The sequence below is a fragment of the Artibeus jamaicensis genome, unplaced genomic scaffold (assembly GCF_021234435.1).
Source record: "Artibeus jamaicensis isolate MK-2021 breed Jamaican fruit bat unplaced genomic scaffold, CSHL_Jam_final contig_1998, whole genome shotgun sequence".
Lineage (NCBI taxonomy): Eukaryota > Metazoa > Chordata > Mammalia > Chiroptera > Phyllostomidae > Artibeus > Artibeus jamaicensis.
The window spans coordinates 15,033,290-15,057,098 of record NW_026521407.1 but is presented as its reverse complement, the minus strand read 5'-3'; the positions used below and the strand labels follow the sequence as shown (position 1 = coordinate 15,057,098).

The window sequence follows — 23,809 nt, the reverse complement described above, 5'->3', positions numbered from 1 at the left end:
ACTACATGTCAATAGTCTTCTGTCGTTCCCAGACAACTGAGTTGGACTTTTCAAGAGTCACTGGTCAGCATCTACCTCGAAGCTAGGGACTCCTCAGAAATTATGGGCAAGAGGTTTGAGGTCAAAATTCAAACTTATACCTGATTCCAAATTCTACAAGTCCACAATCCTTTGGGGAAAGAATGGTCAAAAATGAAGGTAGATTGCTGCTGGAGGTCTTCATGCAGATGTCTGAGGAGATCATTTGTTCAGGGATGTTTAAAAGGAATTTGATTAAGTCATCACATCATCACAGTGGAAACTTCCTGAGGGTCAGGACACCACCTCAGTCATTTCTTTACCCGTTTTTCCCAAATAATGGCATAGAGGATTATTCCACACAGAGTAGCAGTCAATGTTTGCTGATTGTTTTTGAATTAATGATTTTGAAAAATAACACTGGCAGATAAATTAGATGAGAAGAAAAAGAGGGTCGTGAAATACTCACTGACAGAGAGGTGCCTACTTCTGGGCTCAGGGGGCTGGTAGATGGTATTTATATCTCCTGCAGACTGGGAAGCTTTGATCCGCACCTGTCTGGACACCCCGGAGTGGGGAGAAGAACTGGTCTGCAAGATAAGAGGAAAAAGACTGAACTATTTTTAAGCAGGTGGGCCGAGAAAAGCCCCTGCACCCTTCCCAAGAGTCCCCATACTTTCAGCTGCCTTCATGCTTTAAATACACACCACTACCCAGCTTTTCTCCAAAATTCACTCCTCAATGTGTCTTAGAAAAATCACTATTTGCTCTATGCAGTTTTATAGCTTCACTGATATATGAACACTGAGACTCAGTGTCCCAATTTAATAGGCGATGACCCAGACACAAAAGAATAAACAGGCATTCCTCAATTAAACTGCCAAACAGAAAAGAGTTGTAAATACCTTCTCATAAAATTCTCCAAAGAGCTTGGGAAGAATAGTAGGAAAAGCAGGAAATTATTTCAGCAGCAAGATCACCTGCTGAGTGGGGAGTCAGAATAGAGGATGGCAACCACCCTGCCCAACAGAATTCTGGTTGATAAATATGTATTTTTAACAGTAGCTTGATATGCTGCTGCTTCCCCAACCATAATCACTCCCTGAAAATTAAGGTAAGAAGATCTCAGTTGCTTCATATTACTGGAGTTTACATGTGAAGCACCTCAGGATTGTGTTCATTTGGGCAAAGGTACCATAGGTACCATTTTGCCAGAGGTCAAGGACCTCAGAACAGCACCAGCACCCTTACCACATCAACCCTGACTTTTGCACTGACCCAGTCAAGCCATCGGGTGACACCTAGAGAAAACAAAGCCATAAAATGGGGCCCTTGCACTGAGAAAGCTTAAAACTGAAGCTTGGAGGTGAGCAAGTGATATCAGGATGTGTCATTATAAATATACAGAGCACTACTGAGAATGGAATTGGAATCTTGGGACTTATTGATAATTTGGGTCAAAGTTTCTATCTGCTTCTTTTTTACTTCCCAGAATAAAAAGGAGTCCGACCTAAACAAACTATATCCTGTCCTCCAGGAAAAAGGCTTCCCACTCTCAGGGGTGAGTTCAGCTGCCAAGCAGCCTCCTCTAGTCTCCTGACGCCAGACTTTATTACATGCAGCCTGTCTTGACAAACTGTCTTGCTATAACGGGAAGTCAGAACCAAAGGGAAGTGAATGTTCTTGTTGAAGCCTCCGATGTGCAATAGCTCTCTGCTAAGAGTCAGAAAGGAAAAAACAGTCAAAGCCACATACTGGGGAAGCAGGCCAGTGAAGGAAGGCCACAGCCCTGCAGTCAGAAGGAGCAGAGCTGTATGATGAGCACCCTGAGGACATCTGCTCGGACACAGCATTGGCCTTACACATAATGGGAATTCAATAAATCTTTGCAACACGAATTACAAATGTATCAAAGAACATATACTCTAAACTCTCAGTTTTAAAATCTAAAGCTGACAGGAAAATAGATTCAACAGCCAGCACAAGTACAAATAAATAAAAATTGAAGTGGTGGCAACAGGTTGGAAAACAGGTGAAAGGAAATCAGGAAGGGTTTCAAAGCACAACTTCTCCCATTTTAATGTGTATACAAATCACCTGGGACTTCGTTAAAATGCAGACTGATACGGTAGGTCTGGGGTGGGATTGAGAATCTGCAATTCTAACAAGCTTCCAAGTGATGTTGCTGCTGGCACATGGCCCACATTTTGAGCAGCAAGGTCTTAGGAAGTGAGTCATGCTTCAATTTAAGGCAGTGGTTCTCAACCCCAGCTGCCCATCAGAACTGCCTAGTGGGGCTTTTGACACCTCAGACCAACTGGGGTGGGGCCCAAAGGTATTTTAAAAATCTCCCCAAGTGTTTGTAACAGTCAAGTTTGAAAACCCTGAATTAAGGAGATAAAAGAGAATAGTGTGGCAAACAAATATGAGGTTGATGCAAGGATTCAGGGAGTCCTGAATAAAACTTAGCAGTAGGAAAGAGAGGAAGGAGTAGGAAAAATAAATGGGGACCACAGTAGAATGAAAGGAGAGCCAAAATGTGTGCAGTGTGTAGCCAGCAGACCATTCTAAAGAGAACAAATAGAATGTGGCGTTTGACCATTTAGTGAAAACCTCACTAAAAGATTCTGTGGGTAGCAGTGTGTTTGGCTGACACAAATGACATGCAACATTACCAGGGAACCACGTACAAAAAGACTGCAGTGACTGGAAGCTGGGAGATCAGCCCAAAAAGAGGTTATAAAAGCCAACCCACAAACTTGTGATAAAAGATTTGGTGATAACAGGTAAAAGTGGAGTCGGTGACACAGTGGGAGACAGGTGTGTGTGTGTTTGCTTTAGTTAGGTTCATGGGAACATGAGCTGAGAAACAGCACCCTGGATCTCACCAGTCCTCTGCTTCAATGGTGGCACCAAGAGACATCTGCATGGAAGGCCATGATAACCGTAATAGTTGTGGAAGCATCCAGGTTATTTAATAAATTTACAGCTTTAATATTCATTAATTTATTAAAGCCTTTAAAAACTGTTTTGCCCTGAATGGTGTGGCTCAGTTGGTTGGGTGTTGTCCCGCAGAGAGAAAGGTCGTGGGTTTGATTCCTAATCAGGGCAGGTGCCTAGGTTGCCTGTTCACTCCCAGAGACTGGCAGATACGCGCACCAACCAGAGGCAACCAATCGAAGTTTCCCTCACACTGATGTTTCTCTCTTTCTCTTTTTCTCCTTTCCTTCCCCCTCTCTAAAAGTAAATAAATTTAAAAAATGTTTTGAAGCTGTACAACTTAAATAATGGATCCATGTTTATAATCTTACATAAATTCTTAGTTTCTTTTTGTTTTATGTCACCAATATTAAAGGAGTTCATCCAAATTGAGATTAGGTGAATAAATCTGTTTTTATTACTTCTATTTTTTGATGCTTTGCAGACTTTGATTATATATATGCTTAGGTTGCCTTTCCTGACTAAAGAGTTCTAGGGTTTTTAGACTATTTAAATATAACAAAGTGACCCTGACCCCTTAAAAATTTTGTCTTCTTTTGGACCTTTCCTAACTCAACTATCTTCTGAGCTATGGGGAATACAACGACACATCTCACAAGTTTTCCTTGTGTGCAACATTACACTTTCTGCTCTGTTTCTAATGAATCATGGAGGTACCTGGGTGAGGCTTTCCTAGGACTACAATAATTCCAAGATCCCTTTGCTTAATAGTAACTGGTAGGTACTGGACTGCAAGTCAGACTATCTGGGGTCTAGACCAGCTCTGTCACTACATACTGCCACACCTAGGGCAAGTCACTTGTAAGTCTCAGGTTCCCCAGGTGTAGACTGGTAATAACAGATGCCTACCTACCCTGGACCCCTCAAAGTTGCAAAAGTTGAATGAGACACATCTAAGTTTCAATCTATCCTATTGCATTTACCCCATTATTTTAGGAAGACTGAAAAAGAATTACCCTTTAGATTATCCTTGATATTTTGAACTTAAATTGTAGATAGGAAAGTATCAAACTGACTGATGAATAATTTGGGAAGTGGAAAACATTTGGATGAGATTAGAGTTTACATTTGTTATAGAGAATCTGAGGTGCCAAATAAAATGCCATACTCAATTTAAGGTGGCTGGGTATTTTCTTTTTATAATATGCAGATAAAAAAGAATGTTAAGCTTAAGATTACATTGAAAACTTGGGTCTAGAACATTATAAAAAGGTCAAGAGCAGAAAGAGAAATTAAGAGTTAGATGCATACATTTAGAGAAGTCTTTAATAAGAGTTGATTGTCTAGGGCAGTGGCTTAGGGCAGTAAGAACTATTGAAGGAAATGATGATGTATCTTAAAATGGCAATAGAAAGCAAGGCTGGAGTGAGGCTCCTCAGTCTAAGTGGCAGTTCTGTGACTACCAAAATCCAGGAGTTCTCAAGTAAGAAATATACTGAGGCCTAAGTCATGGCCTTGGCCAGGTGAGGTGAAGAGGCATATGACTATACACCTTGGCGAGAGATGAAGACAGAGGAAAAATTAGAAGCTGTCATAAAGGATCAGTAAAAAAGAAATCTAGAGAGAGGAAAGAGATAGTGTATTTAAAAACAGGAATAAGAAGAGAAGTAAAGGTACAGGTGGGAATAAGGTGGATGAGGCGACACATGGCTAATGGAGGAAACTAGGTAGAGAAACAGAGTGGCTGACACTCACCAGCAGGAGATGAGACCGGGGTGATGGGGTACCCTGGAGCAGGGCACTGCAAGTGGGATCTGCGGGCTGCTGCCAGACCACAGCCTATGGTGTACCAGTCCTCAACCAGGTACGTACAGAAATGGAGAGGAACTCTTGAAAAACCTTTACAGCAATTAGGCAGAGTGACTTTGTGTTTACTGAATTTAACAATAAAAACTGTGGACTTGTATTTTTTGTATGTCTCTAGTTAATTTTTCCATATTTTCAGCTTTTGTGTTAAAAAAAAAAAGGTCCATGACAGATTGGAAATTAGAAGAACAAAACCTGGTATCATCACTGACAGAAAAGCACTGTTCTAGAGGTGCAATTCCTGAACACATAACAACTTTGGACCATACTTCTGTTTATTAAGAAGTCTGAAGTCTAGTTGAGGAAGTTTCCAAGAAAAGATTTTTATCACCACCATTATCACTGTTAGTCTTATATGTAGATCTTCATAAATGCAAAAAACAGGAGTAGCTTAAGGGTCCCAACAGTAGCAAAAGTGGTTATTTAATTAAATTATGGTATATTCACTCAACTATGTATTCTTATAAATTATAATTCTAAAGATGGTATATCAACATAGAAAAGTGTATGTGACAACTTAAGTGAAAATATAAATTGGAAAAGTGTACAAATACCATGACAACACTTAAAGTATGTACATATATGACTAAATGCTGCAGGAACATATGCAAAAATTAATCAAGTGTTATGTTGGTCATCTTTCAAACACCTCTGGGTGCTTCAGCAGTATCTGCAGCCATGTGGATGTAAAGAACTGTTGTCTACACCTTCTCATCAGGGGAGTGGAGGGATCAAAATCAAGGCAGCTAGCTCCCAGTCAAGCAATCACATTACTAAACCAAACTCCAATTCCAACTTCTTCCGTAAGGAAGAGGTTGCTGAATATTACCTGTTTGACTCTTGCTAATAATTCAGAAACTATTTATTGTGGTGTTCTTAAGAGCATGGGAAGGGAAGGGGTTGCAAAATAGTAAGACACAGCTCTTGCCCTGGTTGGTGTAGCTCACTGGTTGGAGTGGCTCACTGGTTGGAGTTTATCCTGTAAACTGAAAGGTCTTGGGTTCAATTCCTGGTCAGTGCACATGCCTAGGTTTTGGGTTCGGTCCCCAGTAGGGGAGCATACAAGAAGCAACAGATCAATGTTTCCTTTTCACATCGATGTTTCTCCCCCTCCCTTCTCCTCTAAAATCAATGGGCATGTCCTCGGGTGAGGATTTAAAAAAAAAAAAGACACAACTCCTGCTCCCAAGATGCTTATAATCTTTTGGGGTAAAACTGACAAATATGCAACAACTAGAGGGTAATTACTAAGCAACCTATAAACTGGTGTGCAAATGATATCCACGACTAAAGAAATAGGAAATAATCAAATGGCCTCAGTCAATATATCAGTCAAATTGTAGGGGGTAAATCACACTAGATCCTTTAAAAAAGGTAATAGTCATGGTCTGGCAAAGAGGAAGGACAAACTGAAGAATGTTGAGGAATGTGGAAAAATGAGACGAGGGAGTTGAAAGCAAAGTTACTTGGTGGTAAACCCTGGATGCTAGGCTAAACATAGATTTTATATGATAGGCAATAAAGAAGGACTATAAAGAGCAGGTAATTTAAAAACAGAAATGAAATAATAAAGTATATATTTTACTTCAGAAATAAAGTATATATTTATCCAGAAAAAAAACCACACTTGGAATAGAGAAGACAATTCTCACATACAAGTATACTTCCATAACTTTAAAAAATGTCTGAATTTTAAGGCTTCCTAACTGCAGCCTCCTGTACCTCCTCATAATTAATAGGACAGCCCAACCCCACAGGTCTCTTTAAAAACAAATGGTTAGGACTTCTGGCCAAGATGGAGGTACAGGCAGATACACTGTGCCTCCTTGCACAACCAAAAGAAGGGCAACAGCAAGTAAAAAGAAAAAAACAGAACTGCCAGAAAAATCCAACTGTATGGAAGTCCAACAACCAAGAGTTAAAGAAGAAACAGTCATCCAGACTGGTAGGAGGGGCAGAGACTGGCAGCAAGGTGGTAGCTGGAGGACCCAGTGAGGCAGCCGATTGTAGACTGGGTGGTCCCACATTTGCCTGCAGATAAACTGGGAACAACAACTGGGGAGCAAGACAGACCACACAACCCAGAGTTTCACTGTGGGGAAATAAAGCCTCAAAACCTCTGATTGAAATCAACCTGTGGGGGTTGAGGTGGCAGCAGGAGAGACTCCCAGCCTCACAGGAGAGTTCGTTGGAGAAACCCACAGGGTCCTAGAACATACACAAACCCACCCACCCAGAAATCAGCACCAGAAGGGCACAATCTGATTGTGGGAAGTGGGGGAAGTGACTGAAAACCGGCAGAGAGCAGAGCAAGTGCCATAGTTCCCTCTCTGATCCCGCCCCCACATATAGTGTCACAACCCAGCGACTGGGTGGCCCCGCCCTGATAAACACCTGAGGCTTGACCCCTTACTATGTAACAGGAGCTCTGAGACCAAAAAAAGCCCAAATGAAAGAACAGATCAAAGCTCCAGAAAAAATACAACTAAGTGATGAAGAGATAGCCAACCTATCAGATGAATAGTTCAAAACACTGGTAATCAGGATGCTCACAGAACTGGTTGAATATGGTTGAAAATTAGAGGAAAAAATGAAGGCTATACTAAGCGAAATAAAGAAAAATACACAGGGAACCAACAGTAAAGGGAAGGAAACTAGAACTCAAACTAACAGTTTGGAGGAGAAGAAAGAAACATTCAAACAGAACAGAATGAAGAAACAAAAATTTAAAAAAATGAGTAGAGGCTTAGGAGCCTCTAGGACATCTTTAAACATTCCAACATCTGAATCATAGGGGTATCAGAAGGAAAAGAGGAAGAGCAAGAAACTGAAAACTTGTCTGAACAAATAATGAAGGAAAATTTCCCAATCTGGCAAAGGAAACAGACTTCCAAGAAGTCCAGGAAGCTCAGAGAGTCCTAAAGAAGTTGGACCCAAGGAGGAACACACCAAGGCACATCATCATTACATTAACCAAGATTAAAATGAAGGAGAGAATCCTAGAAGTAGCAAGAGATAAGGGACAGTCACCTACAAAGGAGTGCCCATCAGACTGTCAGCGGATTTCTCAAAAGAGACCTTACAGGCAAAAAGGGGCTGGAAAGAAGTATTCCAAGTCATGAAATCCAAAGACCTATATCCAAGATTGCTCTATCCAGCAAAGCTTTCATTTAGAATGGAAGGGCAGATAAAGTGCTTCTCAGATAAGGTCAAGTTAAAGAAGTTCATCATCGCCAAGCCCTTACTATATGAAATGTTAAAGGGACTTATTGAAGAAAAAGAAGATTTTTTATATCAAAAATATAAACAGTAAAATGACAACAAACAGTTATTAACAACCAAACCTAAAAAAACAAAAACAAACTAAGCAAACAACTAGAACAGGAACAGAATCACAGAAATGGAGATCACATGGAGGGTTACCAGTGAGGGAGTGGGAGGGGGAGAAAAGGGGAAAAGGTACAAAAAATAAGTAGCATAAATGGTAGGTAGAAAATAGGGGGAGGTTAAGAATAGTATAGGAAATACAGAAGCCAAAGAACTTTTATGTATGACCTATGGACATGAACTAAAAAGGGGGAATGTGGGTGGGTAGGACTATGCAGGGCAGAGGGGAATAAAGGGGGGGGAATGGGACAACAGTAATAGCATCATCAATAAAATATATTTAAAACAAAAACCCCCAAATGGTCAGCATTAGCACCGCTCCATCTAAACTCTGCCCTGGTATGGTGCCTCTATCACTCTCATGCAGCAATGTTAGCCATCTACAGTTAGCTGTCTTTAAGCATAAGGAAAGGAAAGAGTGCCAAGAAATCATCGGGAACATGTATTTGAAGAAAACTGGTAGAGGACTCAGTGGTTAGAAGACAGACCCAGTTCACAGGAATTCTTGTGAAACGCAGGCCCCCCGGGACCCTTGTAGGAAAGGGAACCTCACTTCTGACAGCTCCTGTAGATTGCCTGCCATATGGTAAGGCAGCAGCTGGTAAGTTACAAGAGTTCTCCAGCCCAATGGCTCCCCCCCCCCCCCCCCCCGGTTGAACAGAAGGAAAAGTTTATTTCCTACATGTGTCCCGAGGGAAAGGCAGTTACTGAGGAGTTGTGGGAGTTAGGTTTAAAAAGCATGATAGTCTCAAATCCTTGACAGCCTCTGCTTATCAGCATCTCCCACACTAATGAAATCTCTCTTGTTGGGGCCCAAATCTAACTGAAAGAACATGGATACAGAGAAAAAGAATTTTATTCTTTATTATAAAATGTTTTCCTTCCCACACTACAAGCCAAGTAATCTTTAGTTGCAACTTTAACATTGATGGTCTGACTTCGCAGGGAAATCAAACGCAGAAGACTGGTGGCCACTGACGCAAAGGGCTGGGTCCTGCTTACATTCTTGCTTTAGCAGTGGCTGAGGAACCCAAACTTCTGTCAAGGAGGCAAGGTGAACTCCTAAAGGACAGCGAGCTTTGTCTGCTGTCAGGCCATAACAGGCTACTTACATGGTTTCTGTCTTGGGACAGCAGCAGTATCCTAAGGCTTTTCATGCTTGAGCTTCTATCCAAAATGTCAATTGCTTTATCAAGATCATCCTGGTTCTTCAGCAGGATGGAGAGCTGTGACACAGGACACAGAACACAGAAAAAGGAAATCATATAAAAGTCTTTAGTTTGTGAAAATAAGCAAAATAAACAAAAATAAAAGTAAGTTTGGAAGAAAATAATCCCATTGGATACTATGGGATCTTAAAAGATCTAACTGGCCCTGGCTGGTGTAGCTCAGTGGATTGAGCGCAGGCCTGTGAACCACACAATCCCAGTTCGATTCCCAGTCAGGGCACATGCCTGGGTTGCAGGCCAGTTCCCAGCAGGGGACTCACGAGAGGCAACCATACATTGATGTTTCCCTCCCTGTCTCCTTCCCTTCCCCTCTAAAAGATAAATAAATAAAATCTTAAAAAAAAAAAAAGATCTAACTATACCATAGAGATATTTTAAGTGTACAATTCAATTTTTAGTAAATTTACCGAGTTGTGCAACCATCACCACAATTCAACTTTAAAACAGTTCCATTGCTCCAAAAAATATCTCTTGTGTTATTTATAGTCACCCGCCTTCCTACCTCTAGCCTGAGGAAACCACTAATCTACTTTCTGTCTCTACAGATTTATCTTTTCTGGACATTCCACATAAATGGAATCATAATATTCATACATTTTCAATTCAGTTCATATACAGTCTTTTGCATCTAGCTTCTTTCATTTACTTAATATTTTTTAGTTCATCCATGCTAAAGTATTAATACTTTGGAAATATTTTCTAAGAAGAGCTTCCTTTCTGAAAATACCCTTTACTCCAAAGAATCAAATCCTAAAGTTATAGTGTCCATATTTCTTTCCAAATGAAGCAGCAGAATCATGTTTGACATTAACAGAACAAGAAGAAAAGGTACAGGTGGGGGAGGGGGGCAGGCAGAGGATGGAAACTGTCCTTACTCAAATAAGGACTCAAATTTAGATCACATAGCAGGGTTTGAAAGGGTAAATTTTATGAATTACATCTCAATAAAGTTTTTATTACAAATATATAAAGATAAATAAAATAAAATCAACAGATTTTTCCTTTGTGATTCTCAAATCCTGACAGGGCAGGGTTTAGAGGGCAAAAAAAAAAGGGGGGAGCTGTGGGATTTTAAATTAAAAAATGTAAATTAGTCAACTCTTGGTCAATGATACTAGCAGAGTATGAAAAGATATGCATGATCTAAAAGAATAATAATTACTTACATTTGTTTTCAGAATTAATACCTACATAAACATTTAAATAAAGGAGTGCCTAACATTCTGGGCAGTGACTCAGTTGGCAAGAGTTTAAAATGGATTTTGGGACATCTGGAATTCTTAATGAGAATATTAACAGGAAGAGAAACTAGTACTAAGTCATTCAGAAAAATCTTTACTAACTAAAGAACACCTTCTTCAATGCTGATTAGCTGGATGATGTTTTCTTATGCAAACCACTGAAGCTGGAGCTATACAGCTTTTAAAAGTTCTATGGATTTGATGTTTATGTTTTGGGGGTGCTTATACTCTGTATTTCAGACGAGATTGGGCACATTCAGGGTGGTAGGGCCATAGACTATATTCTGTATTTCAAATGTGTTAGTTTACATACTTCGAAATACATCTGCATTATTTATTATTAGAGTTAGTGGTTAATTTTCCAGCTTTGCTATATTTCTAAAATTTATCCAAAAAACAAAAGATCAAATGGTCTTATTTTTGTTAGCTATTTGGCAGTATACCCAATTGTAGTTGTACATTTTGTATGAAGGCATTAGGGAGTTTTTCACCAACAAATCTTAGTCCCTACAGATTTTAAGCCCCAGACTATGGAGGAAATTCTTGATTCTTCAACCCATAAAATAAAACTACGGGAAGGACCTGACTCTCAAAGAGCCATGATGTTGCCCAGGTTTCTTGTCTAGTCCCCCAACTCAGCTCCCTTTAGACCAGCAATTTGCAACTGGTGTGCCACAATTTTTAAAACGTGTAATAACTGATTATTTAGTCAGGAGTGCTGAACTCTTTTTCCTTAGTCTGTCAAAAAATATATATATGACAACAACCAATACAACAAGATCTGTCTGGAGTAAATGATCAAAACTATAGCTATTTTTTGTCAGATCAGCAAAAAATATATTTTGGGGAGTGCTGCAAAATTTTAGTCATTAGTTTATGTGTGCCATGAGATGAAACAAGCTGAAAATCACTGCTCTAGATACACACTTTCTACTGGGCATAAAAACATCACCTTTCAGACTACTGCAAAGTACCAGCCTAAGTAGAGCGCAGCCTCTAGTACCTTTCTTGGCACTGGGAAAGTAGTCAAGTAACTTAATTCAAAAGAATTCTTTCCTGGGTGATATTCAGAGTATGCTTAAATAAGGACTACTGGGTCAGGGAGTGTGAGGAAGGAGGAGGAAGAGTCAAAGAAATCACTGAAGCAGGCAGTAACTTTTGGAACAAGCCAATAATCAGGGGTTAAACTCTGAGAGAAGAACCCAGCATTTATGACTGTCAGTGGAGGCTCTCTACCCACCAGTTTTCCCCATCTCCTCGGCCCCCCATGAACCCCTGCTTCTTGTCAAGTCTGTGCTGGAAGAAAAAGATAACTTATAAAATGTAAAGGAGACAAAAGCCCTGGCCCTGATACTATACATGATTCCACCATGGAGTATTAGAGCTACCGGCACTGAGAGAGCAGGGAAATGGAAATAGCTATGTAATCTTCCATGCGGTAAAAACAATTTAACAACAACAACAAAAAACCTCCAGAAACTCCAGAGTTACCGGAATTAAGAAATAAGGCTCCAGAAAGTGAAAACATATGATGATATTAGAGAAACAAACCAGGAAATCCTGTTAGGTGGAGACAAAAAACGTAGTCAGGTGTCCTCACACCATTCGTCTCCTTTCTTACCTCATTGTTCATGTAATGTAGATCAAGAGGCTGCCCAAATACTGTTGTCACCTTGTGCTCCACATCCTCATATCTCACAGGCCGACTGAATGCTATAATTCTGAAAAGGAATAGGACACACGGTTAATTGCATATTTTAACGTAGGGTTTAGAAAGCTATGGCTTCTGAGTGATTATCTTCCTTTCCTTTTCAATATAGGACACAATTTGTCTTTCTCTTTATTGTTTCTTTTTCTTCTCTTATCTATCTGTATCTTTTCACTCTTCCTCTGAGTACCTTTCAGGTTTGCCAATAGTACCCACAAGCACTGCTTAGTCCCAACCATTGCTCTACCACTTCAGCTTCAATCTTTCTATCAATGACAGCTCAGTCATTGCAGGACCCCTAGATTTAAAAACTTTGTTCCAAACATTCCTTTTAGGAAGAAAACCTGGAGATTCAAGCAGCAGTCCTAAAACCATGGTCTTAACTCCTAAGTGACTCAATTTCAGGACTTGAAATATCTTTTCCAGCTATGACTTGATAGCTCAGTTGGTTAGAGCATCATCATCCCAATATGCCAAGGTATACAAGAAGCAACCAATGAATACATAAATAAGTGAAACAACAAACCAACCTCTCTCTCTCAAAATCAATAAATAAAATGTAAAAAAAGAGGATCTTTTCCATGTTCATTTTTTAAAGATTTTATTTATTTATTTTTAGAGAGAGGGAAAGGGGGTGAGAAAGAGAGGGAGAGAAACATCAGTGTGTGGTTGCCTCTCATGTGGCCCCCACCTGGGAACTGGCCTGCAACCCAGGCATATACCCTGACTGGGAATCAAACCGGCAACCCTTTGATACACAGCCCATGCCCAATCCACTGAGCTATACCAGCCAGGGCTCCATGTTCATTTTTGAGATGCCATAGGAATCCCAATACTGATTACTCTCAGAATCAAGCTTTTCTACTATAGAGTCACAGGAATTCCCCTTTAGTTGGTTATATGCCTGATCAGTTTTCTTAACCGGGGACACACGTGGGCATGTAAGTAGTGTTGATAATGATGCTTTTCTAGAAAAATTCATTAGGTTGGTTCAAGGAACCATTTCTATAAATGGAGGGTAGAGTAAGAATGCTGTGAATATACTAAAACCACTGAATTGTATAGTTTGTTAAAACTGTACAAGTGTTAATATGATTAGTCACTAACTATCACAGCAACTGAGGACTTTATAAAGGTGGTGCAGGGAAGCCAAACACGGTCGTCACCCTGAGCTCCACATCCTTGCACCTCACAGTGGGGCCTTGCCTGGTGTGGCTCAGTGGGTTGGGAGTCCTCCCATAGACTGAAGGGTCCCAGGTATCCATTCCTGGTCAGGGCACACACCTGGGTTGCAGGCCAGGTCCCAGCAGGGGACGCATGAGAGGCAACCATACATTGATATTTCTCTCCTACTTTTTCTCCTTCCCTTCCCCTCTCTCGAAAAATAAATTTAAAAAAATTTTAAAAAGAAACAAAAAAATAAATAAAAAATAAAATTTTCATTAAAATGTTGTTGAACGATATGATATTGTTGATAGTCCTAAAGTGGCAATTTCATATGGGTTCAACGTAATACCCTGAAATTTTTTTTTAAGTTCTTCTAGGTTTTTTTAAAGGTTTTATTTATTTATCTTTAGAGGGGAAGGGAAGGAGAGAGGGAGAGAAACGTCAACATATGGTTGCCTCTCATGCGTATGTCCCCTGCTGGGAACTGCCTGCAGGGAACTGGCCTGCAACCTAGGCATGTGCCCTGACTGGGAATCGAACTGCGATCGTGTGGTTTGCAGGCCCACACTCAATCCATTGAGCTACACCAGCCAGGGCTGAAATTTAAATAATTAAAACAAAAATAAGCAAAGAGATAAGTAGAAGAGAATATCAAGAAGAAATTCATATATACTTTCTCTCTCTCTCTCTCTCTCTCTATATATATATATATATACACACAAAAATATTTTTTATCAAAAAATAAATATTAGGGAAGGATTTTGTAAGTATGACATAAAATATAGAAGACAAAAAGGAAGAGAATTGACAACAAAAATTTAAACTTCTGTTGACAAAATAAACCATCAACAAAGTTAAACGAATCAAACTTGGAAAAGTTCTTACAAAATCAATAGAAAAAAGATAGACAAGCCAATTAAAAAACAGGCAAATATGAAACAATTCAAAGAAGAGTTATGAATGGCTAATAAACACATGAAAAGAAGCTTAATGTGATGGGGGAAAAGAACATTAAAACTTCCTCTATCTCTTAGTACATCTAGGCTAGATGAAATCTAATGTGTGGTGGATTAACAGCACTCAGCCATGAAGCCTCTACAGTTTGTGCCTTCCTCCAGCGGACAAGTAGTATGTGGTCCTTTCACACCTTCCCTGCCTCCCCAGAGTAGGAAGAGGTATGACCAGAGGAAGAAGCAATAAGCCGCAGGAAAGAAGAATCCATGTCAGTGAATTTTAATGAAATCTGACTAGATAATTTCGTTAATATTGGAAATTATATTGCTGAATATATTGGTCTGTATCCGCCAGAAAATCCAACTGTATTGTAATCCTGTTATTTTTTTCCCTTAAATCACTGTCCTGAGCAGTGATACTATTGGGTGTTATCTAAATAAGGGTTATCTAGATACTAGATAGGAATGTTTTCTGGATCCTTTGAAAGAATGACTCTGTAAATTCTTAATCACAAATAATACCCCTTTCATCAGGACCTCAGCAGCAGTTCAAAAAGGGCCAGCCTTTTTGAATAAAATACCAAAAGACCACTCAGGTGCCCATAGCACACTACTATTAGAAAAGGATTGGTAGCCCTGGCTGGTGTAGCTCAGTGGATTGAGCGCAGCCTGTGAACCAGACAATCGCGGTTTGATTCCCAGTCAGGGCACATGCCTGGGTTGCAGGCTGGTTCCCTGCAGGCCAGTTCCCAGCAGGGGATGCACAAAAGGCAACCATACATTGATGTTTCTCTCCCTCTCTCCTTCCCCCCTTCCCCTCTAAAGATAAATAAATAAAATCTTAAAAAAAAAAAAAGAAAAGGATTGGGCTCAGATATAAATTCCCCACATTTGGCCTGGCAGTGAGCCATTCAAAGTCCCCAGAAGCAGCCCAAAAGCTTGGTCGACATCAGATACCAGGACTTCCAGATTTGGTAAAATCTAAACTGCTGTTAAACTGCTGCCATCATGGTGAATAACAAGCATTTTTAGGCCAGTGCTTCGAAGAGCTGTCTGACATCCGTGACAACCACCCCTACCAGTGTCCAGACATGAAGGCTTTCAAAGGGAAGAAGATCCTAGTCTACAGTCCTCCTCTTCTGCCTTCTTGGGGGTTAAGAGGGAGAAGGATCAGTAGTCTGGGCCCCAACCTTCCAAAGCAAAAGGAAAGTCAGCTCACCAGAATGGCTACTTGGCAGAGATGAATAGGAAAAGTTACTGCTTTCTTTTTTTCTATGAATTTTAACTCTATAAGGGCTTATAATATTTAGATAGGTATTACCCATATTCCCTGTAAAAAGAAAGCCCATGATAACATTCTCTACAAAATTCTAACACATGAAATACAGGAAACCAGAGCTGTCTGGCACAGAGCAGCTTGAACTTGGCTTCCCTGTGCCACCTTTATAAAGTCCTCAGTTCCACACATAGTACACAAACAGTAAAATGCCATGGCTCCTGAAAACTGCTCCATAAAAAGAGAATGTAGTTTTCAAAACCTTGATACTACTGCTCTGCTGCTCAGGGCTTCGAAAGGCCATTCCTGCCTGACCACCTTAAATATTTGTGGTTTTGATCTGGCAGCTCCTCTGAAACTAAACACATACACTTTCTTAGTATAAGTCTGCTCACTGTAACTGCATACCACTTTGGGAACAGGAATTCAGGAGAGTGTAACTGCATAATTAAGCTCCAACACAACTGACCTTTTGATTTCATATCTACTTCTGAAAACTCTGTGCTGCTACAAGTTTGGCCACCCCTCCAAAACCCAGTCAGGTTAGAAGTGTGAAAGGCTGCAATAATGAAGTGACGATTTAACTTCCCTGCTACTGGCAAGACACAAGAGAAGCAGCCAAGATAGAGTTCAGAAGACCTTCCTCCTTCCAGACCTGGAAGAGCCCTAGAACCCACATGGTAGCAGTGGGACTGTGGCTATACAGACCACTCTTTGCATAATGTTTCCACCAGGCAGCCTCCGACAATCTTGTGGGCTTGTGGATATATCTTTTTAAGGGAGAGTAGCAGCAATAGACATCCTCTGGAGTTAGCTTCAAAGTGGACTAAAAGCTGCCAGCAACAGAGAACTACAAGTACTAAGAATGTCTGGAAGTACTAGGTTCTCTGGTGGAACTTGTAATGTTTCTTTCTTTTTTTAAAAATATTTATTTATTTATTTATCTTTAGAGGGATAGGAGAGGGGGAGAGAAACATCAATGTATGGTTGCCTCTAGTGCGTCCCCTGCTGGGAACTGGCCTGCAACCAAGGCATGTGACCTGACTGGGAATCGAACCGCGATCCTCTGGTTCGCAGCCGTGCACTCAATCCACTGAGCTACACCAGCCAGGGCTTTAGTTTTTTAGAAGTTTTTTCTTTTCTTTTCTTTTTTTTTTTTTTAAGATTTTATTTATTTATCTTTAGAGGGGAAGGGGGAAAGGAGAGAGGGAGAGAAACATCAATGTATGGTTGCCTCTCGTGGGTCCCCTGCAGGGAACCAGCCTGCAACCCAGGCATGTGCCCTGACTGGGAATCAAACTGCGATTGTCTGGTTCGCAGGCCCGAGCTCAATCCACTGAGCTACACCAGCCAGGGCCTAGAAGTTTTTTCTTGAATAACTTGAGAAATTAAGTGGAGTCACATTTTTCTCCACTAAGAACATCTATCTTGGCTTTAAAAAAATAAAATAAATAAAAAAACGTAAATACTGACAGTGGAGAAAAGGACATCAGGGTTTTGTAATATTACTTTCACTTCCCTAAGTTAAAATACAGAATACAGACTGAAAAACTCCTGTGTTCTCAAATGACCTGAAATGTTTCACATCTGAGGGACATGATGAAGCTTCCCATGACCTAGGGACATTATAAAGAAACTTCCAATTCACCAATCTGGCCCCTGATATGGACAAAATCAAGGCCACTCTACCGGGGATGGGAATGGCATATCACAAGAGAATCATGAACTCCCTCTAATGCCCACTGGTGGTACAGTGTCAGTGTGTCTGAAAGCCGTGACTCTGACCACGGCTGGAGTCCTGACTTCTTCCGTTAGCAAACTGGCAGAGTTCACAGTAGCAGAATAAGAGCAGAAGAGTAAAACATCAGCGGTTGAAATGGCTTCCATATAGACCAGAAACAAGGTTCAATTGGTATGCCAAGCCAAGGGTGAAACTTCTTTATACCTAATCAACTCTATTGCCCAGCCAGTGACCCCAGAGGAATCATTCCTGGGACACAACCACTGATCAGAAGGCAGACTTACCGCCTCTCCCCGTTGTGCTCAAACTTGATTCTGACGTCACTCTGCCAAAGAAATGACAGACAAGGTTAGTGGGTTCTCCGGCATGTGGTACTCCCAGGTAAGCTACAGGCAGTCCTTTAGCAACATTAAGCAAACATCCCTGACATCCTGTTCCAGCTTCCCTTTCCCCCAAGGCACTCCTTCCCAGAGAGTTGTAGGCTTCCAGTTCTAACCTCAGGAGCAATAAAGCTCTTGGGACAAGATCCCTAGGTGGCTGCCCCAGCTCTGTTGCTATGCTCTGGCATCTATCGCCCATATAACCTCCAGGCCAGGATATCATTCTTTCTTGGCTGATGTGACTGAATAGAAGAAGAACTCTTAATACTGGTACTTTCTGTAATTACTGATAGCAATTAGACCACAAGCAAGTTACTTATCCTCTATAAGTCTTAGTTTTCCCATCTGTAGAGTGGGGCTAAACATATCTAATTTGCAGAGTTGCTGCGAGAACTAAGTAAGGTAATCTAAGTAAAATACTTGATACATAATAGACATGTAATAAATGGCTGCTGCTGCTACTAGTGATTTCTTTGATCCTCTCAAGGCTCTGCCCAATGAGGGTAAAATGGGACTCTGGATAAATTACCTTATAACTGACTCTGGCTTTATCCTAAATCACTCTCGTGGGTAGCCTATAAACTTAGGGAGGACAGGGATCATGTCTGGTTTCTGTACCCTGGTGACAATCAAAGGGAATAGCATATAATATTTGTGCTTAATAATAGTTGTTAAATGAATTAACTGGAGAACATAGCTGAGTGTAAATATCAGAAATAAAAGGAAGTAGAAGTGTTAGAATGTTAAGAAACAAATCAAAGAGGAAGAAATATCGTGCAGGGCAAACAACTTGCGAAAGCTAAAAGTGACAGGAAAACTGATATGACAGAAGAAAAAAACAGGTATAGAGGGAAAAGAAAAATAAGACTGTCAGGAAATCAACAAATAATTCAGATGGAGGAGAGAAAGAATTCATAATCAGGAAATGAAAATCATATTAAGAAAGATACGTTACTAAACTGTGGATTAGAAGAAAGGAGAGGGTTTCAGAGCATTTGAAGATCAGGAACATAGAGCAGATGGAAAAGAAAGACTTTGAAAGGTGGAATGGGTGCATAAAAACTTCCTTTTCCCAAGAGATTGGGGCCTAGAATTCTCTTCCAGTCCATTGAACTGGACCTATGTTCTAATTTACAATCTAAAGTTACTGAAGATCCAAAAGAGCTTTTGTTTATGTAAATTATTTCTAATATTTCCAATACTAGAAATTAATACTGGGAAATTTTTTATTTTACTCATTTAAAAATCATTAAAAACCAACACACGTTAAGATAAATACATTTTTAATTTAAAAAAAACAACAAAACTATGGTGTGGCTCAGTGAATTGAGTGCCAGCCGGGGAACCTAAAGGTTGCCAGTTTGATTTCCAGTCAGGGCACATGTCTGGGTTTCAGGCCAGGACCCACTGGGAGCATGCAAAAGCAATCTTCTCTCACACATCAATGCTTCTTTCCTTTCTCCCTCCCTTCCTGACTCTCTAAAAAATTAACAAAATCTAAAAAAAAATTTTTAATTAAAAAATTACATATTTTTTAAGTTTAGTGAGAGAATACAAATCTTTTCAATATATGGCTTAATAGAAGACAGATGGATTCTCACATCAGCTTCTGCTTTCAATATGTTGTGATAACAGATAATCATGTAGCATGTGGAAAACTTTACTGTACATTCTTGAGAGAATGAAGGTGAGAAGGGCAAGTAACATCTTAGTATTATTATGGAAATAGTTTAGACCTAAAGGACTCCTGAAAGGGTCTCGGGAACCTTCTAGAGGTCCCTAGACCACACCTTGAGAATCACTAAATTAAAATATAAGTTTACAACTCTCTAACCCATTATTTTAAAGACAAAGAAACTGAGAGTCAGAGAGCATCACGGCCCTGAAAAGGTCACCTACTAAACAGTGGAGACCAAAACTTCCCTGAAAAACAGGTCGGTGATGTGACAATGCTTCAAAATATAGCCCTGATCTAGCTCTCTTACCCCTTAATATAACATATGAACCACTTTATCCATGAATAGCATATGACAATAGTTAACATTTATTGAGCATATACTATGTATTGAGACATGTTCTAAGCATATGACACATATCAATTAAACTAATCCTCACAACAGGTGCTCTTAATGTCCCTATTTTACAGAAGAAACTGAGTTACAGTGAGGTTAAATAAGTTCCCTTAAGGTCATGGTGCTTGTAAAAGAAGAATCAGGATTTGAACTGTGGAAGCCTAGCTCTTAACTACCACAATATGCTATAAGTTAAGCACTGCACAGGCAAAAGAGGTTTATTTTACTCACAGGTGCAGGCTTCACTTGGAGCACCGAAAAAAGGAAGCTATCAAAGGATCTTTTGTGGTATTACTTTTTTGAAACTCATGGAGGAGATGCAAAGCTCCCCATATCTAGGATAATAATGGAGTCAGAGCCAGGAGACTGGTACCAATCGTGCAACAAGCTACAGGGCACAGGGAACGAGTAGGGAGGGAGCTGTGGCTAAGGTTGTGAGTGGATGGAGATGGAGGAGGTAGATGGGAAAGGCAGCATATTGTACCTGGTCTGCATTCTACATGAGGATGTGTGTGTAGCAGAAAGGTAGGGAGGTGCTGCTGTAGAGGAAGTTATCGTATAGATTCAAGGTTTACATCAGTGACAGCAGTTTCTTCATAGTCATCTTTTTCTCCTTCCCCTGGAAGGCTAAGCTGTTATCAAGGCAAGAGCCTTCCAAACCATGGTGCCTGAGACATGCTGCCGCACTCTGACATGCCATCTCCAGCTTCCCACTATCTCTAGTTCCACAGCTGGCTCTGGAGCAGCCCAAGTGCTCAGCACGGTTTGAAATCCTGTCTGTCTCTGCAAGTAGGTTACCATATCCTTTCACTTCCTCCTGCTCACAGCCCAGGACACCTTGGTGTTACTCTCTTATTATCATTATTATTTTATTAATAGATACTATTTTAGATCAGTTTTAGATTTACAGAAAAATTGAACAGATAGAGAGTACCCATACACCCCTGCATGGTTTCTCTATTACTAACGTGTTATATTAACATGGGACATTTGTTTTTGTTATAACTAGTTAACCAGTATTAACATATTGACTAAAGTCCATAGGTTATCCAGATGCCCTAAGGGTTTTTTTTAACTCTGTTGATTTTTATCTAACTTTTTATAGCAATAATAAACATGTAACAATAGGTTTCATTTTTAAACCGGGATATTATATTTAGATGCACCTACAAATGAATCTCCTTAGGCCCTGGCGTGGTGGCTTAGTTGGCTGGAGCACTGTCCTACCCACAAAAAGGTTGTGTCTTATTCCTAGTCAGGCACATACGTAGGTTGAGGGTTTGATCCCTGGGCAGGGTGCATAGGGGTGGAAACAGATCCATATTTCTCTCTCCCTCTCTCTATAACCCGCCTTGGGTGAGGGTCCAGCACAAATAACACCTTTTTATTACAAAATCTTTTACTACAAAATCACAAGCATGTAATTCTGTAACATAACAATATCACACTCAAGTACACCATATGACATTTTACATGAAATGTTCAAATTAAAACTGTAAATTACACCCATATTATTAGCCTACCAACCATACTTAAGCAAGTGTTACTTCTGCCAGACCCTGTATATATTTTATTATATAATTCCATTTATATTAAATTTTCAGAATTGGCAAATTTATAGAAAAAGTATATTAGTGAATATTGGAGCCTGAGAGGAGGAGGAATGAGAAATTGTAACACATACACACACGCACACACACACAAATATATATATATATATATATATTTTAAAGGAATTCCCTCAGTCCTTCAGTGGGTCCACAGGAACTAAGTTTATTCATGACGGGCCATAATCTAAGCTCTAATCTATTAGTGCTTAGTGCATTTAGTTAAAAAGAAAATTAAACTTTTGCCCCAAACCACAAATCACTTCTACTACAAGACTAACTAAGCCTGTGATAAGTAAGTAGTGCAAGCAAAGAAGCCTAGCACTCTGATCCCTTCTCTGATGTGGTAACAGCCTTTCAGAGCAGGATGCAGGCTCATGACCAGTTTCCATGTACCACAGAGTGTGCCCAAATCACCAAATTCCTAAATCTGAGTTTCCCATCAGGCTCACGAATGGATAAGCCATGGATAACAAATAAACCATGGATAAGAAATGTTCAGATAAAGATAACTTAAAGATAACTTCCTGCCAACCATTCTCCTTGCCTCTCTGAGGCATTTAAACTGTCCAAGTCCTCTTTCATGACTTATCCTCCCTGCCTCTGTGACTCTATCCTAGACCAGGGGACCTACCAGCCAGTCTAACCACTTCTGCTTCTTTGCTGGTTCCTCTTCCTCATGGCCTCTCCCATGCCTCCCCCAACATGTAACCTGTCCTCGATGTTTGGACTTTTGGCCTCCAGATTTCTCCCCATCTCCTCACACTTCCTGCTCACTAGGATTAAAAAATCAGGTAACCTCTAAATAAAAGATTCCCAAATCTCTATGTTCAGCCCCAATCTCTTAAGCAAAACTTCATCTGTCTTGCCCTGGCTGGTACAGCTCAGTGGATTGAGTGCCAGCCTGTGAACCAAAGGGTCACTGGTTCGATTCCCAGTCATGGCACATGCCTGGGTTGCAGGCCAGGTCCCAGACTGGGAGCCTGTGGGGGGCAACTAGTCAATATATCTCTTACACACTGATGTTTCTCTCCCCCTCTCCTGCCCTTTCCATCTCTCTAAAAATAAATAAATAAAATCTATAAAACAAAAAACTTCATCTGTCTATCATGTATCTGAGGTAGATATGTTTTTATTAAGGATGCAGCGCTAAGAGTTAAACTGATTTCAAACCCATCTAATACAACCTCTTAGCTATGTGACCTTGAACTTGTTACTAACCTCTGACTCAGTTCCCTCATCTCTAAAGTGAGAATAGTGATAGCATCTATCTCATGGAGTTATCAAAATAATTAAATGAAATAATTGATAAAGGTATGAGAACAGTACCTGAAAAATCATAACTGCTCAATAAATAATACAGACCCATTACCATTTAGCCAGAACCATGGGGGCCAAAAGTGTTTTGGAACGCACTTTTGGATCTAGAGAGGTAGTATGGACCATGTTCTACGTATATGTGACACCCACCCCTAGCAGGACAGTGTCTGGGACAGCACTCCCATGGCAAGAGGCAGAATGCTCACAGGTATCTCATGCACTCCACTCTTCTGGATTGCTTAGCCTCTCTCTCTCTTTTTTAATCCTCACCCAAGGACATTTTTTCATTGCTTTCAGAGAGAGAGGAAGAGAGAGAGCGATCCATCGATGTGAGACAGAAGCATTAATTGGTGGCCTCCCAGATGTACCCAGACCAGGGGATGAAACCCATAACCTAGGTACGTGCTCTGACGGGGAACTGAACCCACAACCTTTCTGTTATAGAGTGACACTTCAACTGAGCCATACCAGCCAGGGCGCTTAGCCTCTCTTGAAATTAGTATTTGGCTTTGTGACTATTTCTGACCAAAAGCTGGGAAGAGAATTGAGTTTCTAGACTCTCTTCCCTGGCAGCCGCATGATCCAGATCAGTGGGGCCAACCTCAGTCAGAGTCCCTAAGTGACTGTGGGGAATCCTTTCCTCCCCTTCTCTGTACTGGACATACTGTGTTATGTCAATAAGATTTAGGGTTCATCTATTAACACAGCACAGCTAGTTTTTGTAATGAAAAGTATGAATAGTCACAATAAATGGAATAAAGACTCCATATAGCCCTGTGTTCATTCAGGCCAAATTTTATTGCCAAATGAGTTTACCACAATTACAAAAAAAACAACAACAGCCTTTCAGTTTGCAGTATGCTTTGGATTTCAGAACTGCAGATTATAGGACTATGAACCTACA

At 40.3% G+C, this 23,809-nt stretch overlaps 1 protein-coding gene across 1 annotated transcript in view; it reads right to left on the bottom strand.

Moving 5' to 3' along the window:
• Positions 1–23,809, bottom strand: part of MAP3K3 (mitogen-activated protein kinase kinase kinase 3) — a 64,479-nt gene that overhangs the window by 21,984 nt on the left and 18,686 nt on the right. Inside the window, exons 3-6 of the mRNA XM_037128049.2 lie at positions 17,811–17,851; positions 12,303–12,402; positions 9,324–9,437; positions 488–608 (exon numbers count right to left, since the gene is read on the bottom strand). Of these exons, the coding sequence (XP_036983944.1) occupies positions 488–608; positions 9,324–9,437; positions 12,303–12,402; positions 17,811–17,851 (376 nt within the window). The remainder of the gene's footprint in view (positions 1–487; positions 609–9,323; positions 9,438–12,302; positions 12,403–17,810; positions 17,852–23,809) is intronic.